Source organism: Mesitornis unicolor, unplaced genomic scaffold, assembly GCF_000695765.1.
Source record: "Mesitornis unicolor isolate BGI_N332 unplaced genomic scaffold, ASM69576v1 scaffold27706, whole genome shotgun sequence".
Lineage (NCBI taxonomy): Eukaryota > Metazoa > Chordata > Aves > Mesitornithiformes > Mesitornithidae > Mesitornis > Mesitornis unicolor.
The window spans coordinates 14,572-23,310 of NW_010193411.1; the positions used below are offsets into that span (position 1 = coordinate 14,572).

The 8,739-nt window shown below is 45.0% G+C and overlaps 1 protein-coding gene across 1 annotated transcript in view; it reads left to right on the forward strand.

Moving 5' to 3' along the window:
- The first annotated feature begins 398 nt into the window (after positions 1-398).
- Positions 399-8,739, forward strand: part of RAP1A (RAP1A, member of RAS oncogene family) — a 17,027-nt gene continuing 8,686 nt past the window's right edge. The window contains exons 1-4 of the mRNA XM_010187454.1: positions 399-468; positions 4,314-4,397; positions 6,305-6,373; positions 7,696-7,752. Coding sequence (XP_010185756.1) covers positions 4,341-4,397; positions 6,305-6,373; positions 7,696-7,752 — 183 coding nt within the window. The 5' untranslated portion in view covers positions 399-468; positions 4,314-4,340. The remainder of the gene's footprint in view (positions 469-4,313; positions 4,398-6,304; positions 6,374-7,695; positions 7,753-8,739) is intronic.

Sequence of the window (8,739 nt, forward strand, 5' to 3'; positions counted from 1 at the left end):
GAACTTGAAATTTTAATTTTAAAAAGAAAAACCTGTGCCGGACTTTTCACCTCAGAAAGTTCAGTTTTGGGTCACCTTAGTCTGGTTTACCTTAACTCAAGCCCAGTTTGTAAAGCATTTTTTTTAATGGCATAAGCAAATAAAAATTGTATTTTGCCATTGGCTTTCACTCCCCAATCTTTCACTGTCCTGGAGGCAAGGTTGGATTGTGCTGGAGTTCTTGGTTTCTAAGGTAATTTGATTCAAGTATTCAGAAATTGCCAAGATCTCCACTGATAAAGCAAAGAGCAAATTTTGTAACAGGCATGTTTTGATTTGAAACCATGAGGAGAAGATTTGATGCTTGCATACGATGTCATTTGAAAAATTATTAATTCTTCTTTCTTTCTTCTTTTCAGTCCCTTGTAGGGAGCCTGGAAAACCCTTCAGTCGGGCTGCTAACACTGATGAGAGATCTTTTATGCCAAGGTAGGAGTTTTTTAATGTTCTCAGTGTGTTCTCAGTGTTCAAATGAAGTTGCTAACTTGAAAGCATTGACGGTTGGGGAAATTTGAGAATGGGTAAGTGTACAATGCAGTGTTTAAAATAAAAAGTCGCCTGAATCTTATTTCCTGTAGCGGGGAGAAGAAATCCTGAAGTTTTGCATTTTCTTTCCTGATGTCCTCTGCTGTCGTACAAAATAGATCTGTGATTACAGCCCACGGTTTTTAAGGCTGTATCTGCTCTGATTTTTATTTCTCTAAGTCTTTTGCTATCGTCTTACTTAATGGAGGTTGTGTCATCAGTCATGGCCAATGTGTCATCCAGTTATGCAAACCCTTCAGCCCATGTGCTCTCACCAGTGTCTCCCTCACACTGAGCAGTGTCCTGCATTGCTGGCACTTGTAGCTCTGACAGTGTTTGGAGAAGGGAGGACAAACCAATAGGTACAAACTCCCTTCTTCAGATGGGTGAAATCGGACTCGGGCATTTGCCCTTCACAGGGTGTACGTCACATTTCGGGTCAGTGGGAAGCTGTTGTACCCACTCTTCCAGTGCTGTGTTTGCTTATCTTCTTTGTGTGGGCTTCTCTGTCCCCACCACCCAAATTCTAAACCTCTGGATGAGCTGGTGAAGCTTTAGTCACAGGAGCAGTTAATTTTTGTATCAGTTATCTCCTGAAAGGCCTTGGCCGCCCTCCCCGCAGCCTCTGCTCTTCTGCTGCTTGGGAAATACCCTAAAATACTCCAAAAGCTTTGCTTCTCTGTGCCTCGATTCAGCTGCTCAGTTGCAGCAGGGTGAAAGATGATTCATGCTGTTAAGAGAGCGAGTGCTGGGCTGAATAAAGATGCAGGTGAGCGAGTGCTCGGGGCAGTGTTTCAGGTTACAGCTTCATCTGTGTTTGCATCCAGCTCCAGGTCCTCCCTGGACATCCTCCTGTCATCCTGCCTGTACTGCCTCTCATTTTCATGTATTAAAACAAATATCCTGCATCTTTTCTTCACCCCTCCATCTGCTCCATGGGGACCTTCCCTCTCCCTCCAGAAAGGAGCTGGCATCTTGGGGCTGATGCTGTGAGCAGCTCAGGAGCTGTTTCTGTGGCTTCCTGGGCTGTGTTGGTGACAGCAGCAGCAGCCAAGAGCTGCTCCTGTTAAAGAATAAAGAAGAGGAGAGATTAATGCTGCGATGTCAGGTGTTATGCAGTGTAAAAGCAAGGTTTGCTCATTATTACAGGTGAAATCTGAACCTCGTTAATTTATCAGTCCGTATTTAAAGTGGAGGTGTGGGTGCTGGGTAGGTTGGGGAGTCTGGAGAGGGAGCCTGCTCTCGGGGCAGTGATGGGTTGGTAAACGTGAGGTGTGCCCCACTCTTGTCCTGCCCAAGCAGGGGATGCGAATGGGGAAAGGGAGCAGGAGCAAGGAGACATCATCAGCTTGTGCTTTATTCTGGTACCACGGCATTCAGAACTAACGACACCAGTTTCACACCACTTGTGACAACACTGAAAGTAATTTTTTACACTCCTTTATTATATTCACGAAAAGAAACACTTAATTTCATTCCGGTTTGAGACGTAGCTGCTTCACGGCACACAACTGCACTGGACAGAGCTCAGGATGGAAATGAATGCTGCTGTGTGTCGCTGTGCTGAGGTGGGCATAAACAGCTGCCAAGCGAAAAGCTGGCGAGGATGCAGCGTAGTAATTTCTGGAGCACTCTATTCACGTTGTATAAACAGAATAGCATTAACACACTTGTGAAAGAGCTACAGGGTAATTAAGGCGTGTGGGGTTTACAGTAATAAGGCTCATGCGTTTCAGGATCTTGGTTTCCTGTTGCACCTAAAAAAAAAATAAATCAGCAAATACTGTAGAGAAGAAATGAGAAGTCAGTCTTGTACTGCTCCCAGCTGAAACTTTCCCACTACTATTTTACTATAAATAAGAAGTGAAAGAGTTCACAGCTAAATTTAACCCTTAGCTCGGTTGCTTTCTGGGTTTTCCCGGGTGGAGCAGACTGTGGACTTGTAGGAAGATGAAGATAAACTGGATCGATAAGTTGCATTTATACTTCATAAAAAATGCATCACCTTTTAATTTCTAAGGATTATCAAGAGGAAAGCATTGTTAACTGGAATTCCCCTCTCTTCCCATCCAAAACCATGATTTGAAAAAAAGAGGAACTGAATGTTACTTCTCGGGGAAATTTTCAAGCAGAAGAGCTTACAGCTGCCAGAAATTTAACCAGAAATGTTATCAACATACTTGAGTGCGTAGACATTGCTCGCTCTGCCTTTAGATATTCAGCGTTACTGTTCTAGAAAACCCCTTTCAGTTTGACTTAGTTTCAGAATTTCTATGAAGTGAAGCAGCTGCAGCTCATGTGGGTTTCAAGAGCTGAAGAAAATCTGCCCCAAGGTGCTTGAAACTCTGGGCTGCTGCTGCTGTTAGCTTCGGCCTTATCCCCCTGCAAGGCTCGGCTACGTGACTGCAGGGAGCCGAGCCCCGAATTTCTGCTCTTCTGACTTAAAAAGGAGGTAAAGTTGTGTTAAACTGGCCGCAGGATTTGTGTGCCTCTCTCCAGCTCTATGCAGGAGTTTAAATTTTTTCTTTAAACCTGTACTTGTGTTGCATTTAGACCAAAAAGCATCCTGTGGTTGAGGGTTCAAGGCGGGATGTTTGGGCACAGTCTGCTGGAGCGTGTTCAGCTGCGGGTCCCGATGCAGCCGCGTCGGGGCTGGCTATGGGTGTGCGGCAGAACGTGGGTTCCTCCTCTCTCTCTGTGTTGCAGCTTTCCCTTGGGAACTTAAAACCTTGTCCCAATTTAATGATTATATAAAACGGGGACACAGATTGTCAGGGAGAGCTGTCCACAGTTGAAAGCTAAAAATATGATCCCGTTTCTCGCAGTTAACAGCAGTCGACAAGGTGATACCTTTCTCCATCAAACCACTCAGAATATGTTTTTATTTTTAAAGCAATCCCCGAACCATAGCCAGTGAACCCAGAAATCCTGTGGCAGCATTAGTGAGAGATGCCTTGGAGAGATGCAGCTTGCCCGGCCCCGAAGCGCTGGTGTTGCTGAAGCCTTACTTGGGAAGAAAGCTGTGCTGTGGGCAGGGGATCGTTAACGGCTGAGCTCATCATTTGCCTGAGCTGCGCTGATAGGGACAGCCCAGCCTGGCTCCCAATGTAAACACGGAGTAAAATGTTTATCGCCGCCTTTGTCATTTGCCTTATTTGTCAGGGAATCTCGGATGAGGATGAGAAGTTTTCTGGGGCTGCATAGCGAGCTGAGGGAGTTGCAAGATTTCCATAAAAAGGCAGAGTCCTTGCTTGGGTGAGCAGCGAGGCTCTGCCTTGGCAGCCGTGAGTTAGGCCTGACCTTTTCCAGCGAGAAAATACTGACCTAAATCCTTCTCTGCTGGGGGTGCACAGGGGAAGTAAACCTCTCTACCTGCATCTCTCTGATCTAGTTTTCTTGTCCGATAATCGTCGTTTTATGCTGTAAAACGCTGAGGGCAGTCAGAGCTGGCGCTGCCTGGTGCAGCGGGCGCACGTGGCTGCGCTGTTTGTACCGTGGTGCAGTCATCCTCATCCTCTTCCTCTCCCAGATCCGGCTTTGGGCATCTCAGATAAACTGGGACTGTTGGAGCAGGCATCGAAACCTGAATGCTCAGGTGGAAAAATGAAAACCATAGTCGTTACTAAAGAGATTTTCGTTCTCGGCAGTATTTGGAGAAGAGGAGCGTGTTGCTGCTTTTGGAAGACAGCGTCATCAATCTGTACATGCAGGCAGGCTTTTAACTGTTGGCTTTTTTCCCTGCTTTCCAGATCGTCGCTATTTGAACAGACCGCACCATGCGTGAGTACAAGCTAGTAGTCCTTGGCTCAGGAGGTGTGGGCAAGTCCGCTTTGGTGAGTTTGGAGCAGTTCTGAAACCAATACACAGACTTCAAACTGGGGCAGTCATTGCAGATGATGCTTATTAAATGCATTGGGATGTTTGTATTACTTTTACCATGCACAGCGACTTCTGTGCAGCCACTGTTCCACTGCTGAAGTATCTGTGAATGTGTCATGTTTTTGGAGGAGCAGCAGGTGATCGATTGCTGGTACAATCGTTAGCGTTTCAGTTCTGCTTCCTGCATGGATCTCGCATGGTAAATGACTGAATGTCTCTATTGAAGTATTAAAAGCCCAGCCTGCCCCGGAACAGCGAGTGAAGTCTTGCCGTGCAAGGCAGCGAATTAGCGATGTTGCAGCCTTGCATCCCTCGTAGGCTGTGTTTGCTGTCCTGGATGGCACCGAGGGAGGAGCCTGGACTGAAAACACGGGGCAGAACCAGGAGTCATCCCCAGCATGCAAGGCAGAGGGACAAGCAGACGGATGGCACTTTGCACTCCTTAAGTGCCTGTGTTGTTCCTAGTAAGAGGTTTACATAGTGGAGTTGATAGTGGAGAGATTGCTGTCACCTATTTGTCACAAATCAGTCAAGCAGCTGCTCCACCAAGACAGGCAAAGAACTGGTCAAGTGTAAAGTTATCTAAAACAAGGAACTGCACTGTGCTCCTTATCAAGGAAGATGATAACAGCTGACCTGCTGTTCACATTGTACACACTGTAATAATAACAACAATCTTGGTAAATCACCTACGGAATCCAGATGAACAGGAGAAGAGATTATTCAGCTACGTATCAAATTCAATGGACTCTCAGAGGTCCCCTCCTAAGGGGGACACACTGTTCTTCCACAGCAGCCTAAAGCAATCTGTGTTCCTTTTTCCCCCAGCATCCCCTTGAATGGGTATCATCAAATGCTGTTGTGTAACATGAAGGACTCCCTAGGTAAAATAGGGCACTTGTTAATACGCTGTACATAAAAGTTATGCAGCGCCTGATGTACTTGAATTTCCTTTTTTGTGATGTGAAGTCTGAGTCAGCATCCATCAGTGGCCTTTTGAAAAGCTGAAATGCAAATGCTTAGTCTGGTAAACAAAAGTTAGAATCATTCTGACTGTCTCGGTGCTAAGTAATCTTATATTATCATTCATATGCATATGATCCATGATGTTTGCAGCAGGACACAATCAGTGCCAATTAGCAGCCAGGAGTGAATAATATTTAGCTTTCAAGATGACTGTCTACTTATTAGCAAGCAGAGGTTACACGATGAGGTTTGAAATAGTATGGAGGTCACTTTAAAACTTCTTTCTTTGATCTGTATAAACTGAAATGTCCAACAAAGAGGCTGGTGTTTGTTTTCAGCTCTGTGTTTTTACAGTCCAAGTGTAGATTACAATATGGTGTTGTTTCACTGCAAATCCTCCTTATTGTCTTAACTCTTCTGTGCCAATATAATTGTGCTTAGTCCTGTGTAAAACTGGAAACCAAAGCTGGGACGCACAACCCCCAAACTCGGAGAAAGTTATACAAGTCTTGGATCCGTGCAGAACCTGCGAACAACCCCAGATTTGTGTCTTCTCCTTTGGCCTCTTTCCTCCTATAACCAATAAAAGGAAAGTACATCAGAGATTAAGAACATCACATAGGAAGATAAGTTGGTTGAGGTAACAAAAGTTAGGGCAGTGATTTATTAGAAACAAAACGGTTTGAGAAGAGAGTACATGGGTGCAGAAGAAACTCTGCAAATTTTATTTTAAAAATTTGAAAATTTATACGTCGTCTTCTCTCCCCACTATTGAATTTTAATGGCAATATTGAGTAGTTTTTGTGGTGTTACTTTTTCATAAAGTGCTTCTTGGTAAACGTTACTGGTTGTGTTCAGGTCACCTATTTATTTTTCTTACTTCCTTTCTCCCCAGACTGTACAGTTCGTTCAGGGAATTTTTGTTGAAAAATATGACCCAACAATAGAAGATTCATACAGAAAGGTAAAATAACATCATTTGTATTTCTTCCAAGTGTCACAGAGCATGTTTCTTTGTAATAATGCTCATCAGATGAGGAAGGGTCTTTTCTGAGAACATGTTATGGCTGCATAGAACTGCAGCAAGAAAGCTGTGTGTGGAAAAGCATCAGTCCTGGAAATGGTTTCACACAGGTGGTTTCCTTTGGCTTTACAGAGCACTGCACTGGTTTAGAGAGTGCAGTCAAATTGTATCAGCTGCTATAGAACTGAACTACCAGGGAATGACAGATTTTGGACCACCACCAATTTCCACTTGTACTGGGGTGTGTGCCCAGCCCCGTGTCTGCCCATCCTCCTGCAGGGCTCTCCTTGGTGCCTGGGGATGGGAACAGCTCAGCCAAACTGGGGTCAGACTGGTGCTCACATCCATTTGCTGTCATTCAGCATACAAGTATTACCTCAAAATACAAAGATACCAATATCTGCTATGTGTGTGCTATCTGTAGAAGTTGTTCTAGCGGGTATATACACCATTCCTCATAGTAGGTGATATTATTGCAGCATAGCAGTTGCATTTTGTCATTTTCTTTTAGGAATGGTTGTTTTGCCATTTAGTTCCAATACGTTCTGCTTGGTTTCAAGGCGTATACTGTGCTTTACAGCCGCTGCTGAGCAGAAATCCTTGTCAGGATCCCTGACACCGCTGTTTCGTGGTTCTGCCAACAGAGCCGCTTTCTTCCCTGACGGCTGTCAAGTAACCCATTGTTTTACAGATCAGAATAAATGTTACCATAATTAAAGGCACCAGAACAGAAAACAAAAGCTTTTAACATTTGTGCCTGTGATAATTAAATGTAAATTGTGGTGTGAGTTTTGCTGTCAAATTTATTTGACTTTCCTGGAATTACCCTGGTTGGATCTGAGACATTTCTCAGTGCGTGGAAGACTTGCCAAGTCTGACTGTGAGGATCACTAAATATTTGCTTTTTTTTTTCTTCCTTACTTCCCTCTTCCCCAGCAGCAAAGGAAAATTGAAATTTAGGGTCCTTTGATCTGTAAGAGTGGGTTTTATCTCACTTAAGCTGAGATGTTGACAATGAGCTGCTCATTTAGGTCTTTATAATCAACACAGCCCTGGAGTGTGAGCTGACCCAAGTGCCTGGCTTGGGGTATAATTAATCCTCTAATAGCAATGGCTCTCTTAGCACTGGGGAAGTGCAAGTGGCTGGTTTGCTTATAGAGGTCTCTGCTGCAGAAATTAAAATTCAGCTGTTATTCCTCTTGCTTGTCCCATTTCAGACTTTTTAGTTTTAACTGCACTTGTCTCTTCCCCTTTTTCCCCAGCAAGTGGAAGTAGACTGTCAACAGTGTATGCTTGAAATCCTCGATACCGCAGGGACAGTAAGTACAATTCCTTTTTCCGATTGCTTCGAGTTTCTTGGCTAAGAATGAGGTGAGGTGTTAAGAGTAGAACTTACACTGGTGTAATAATCCTGCCCACGGTTTTGTCGAATACCCCAAAACCCAGTGTGGGGACTGAGCCCTCTGCAGCGCTGCCCGCAGCGTCCTGAGCTGTTCCCAGCTGATGCCCAGTGCCAGGACACAAAGGCTGGTGCATCCCATGCCACACACCCCTTCTCTGCCATCCACCTTCACTGTGGGATAATTGTACGTGTTAATTGTGTGAGAATACGCAGAATACACAGGCACAAGTCGAAGCCCGTGTAGTCCTTCCAGCCTGAGATAACTCCCTTTGCCAGCTCCTGTCACTGAGCAAACAGACCTTGTGATGGCCGAGTGCACATCACGGGGAGGACGTGCTTGAAAAAGTCAGATTTATTTAGAAAGCTTTGAAAATTATCAAGAGCAACACGAAGGCGTGGAAGCAGAAATCATTTGGGCAGCTGTGGTAAAGCCGCCTTTCACAGGCGTGCACAAAGGCAGCTCTGAGCTGGTCAGGCTTCACCGCCCGCTCCTGCATCTCCTTGCATTTCGCCTTTGATCCATGTCCACGCCGGAGATGACTCCCGTGTAACTGTGCACGTTCAGAGGGGATCGGGCAGTGCCCTCCCAGGCAGTCGTGCTCACAGTAAATGGTGAGTGCGACACCCAGGCCCCTTTCAATACCACGTTTAAGGAGAAAAGGGGTTTCCAGTCCCTATCTGTTGTCTGGGGAATTGGTCTGGTGGCAGAGTCGTGCTTAACACCGTGCCAGAAAATAAATGAAACACCACTGCAAAACGTGTCAGCCAAATCTAACAGGTTGTGTTATGGTTTGGGGCATACAACAGTCTGTCTGCAGGTATATTTTTATTGCTGCGTTTGATCTTTTTTCCCCATTTTTTCAAGAAGTCCTTTTCTTTGTTAGGGAAAAAAAACAACAAAGGG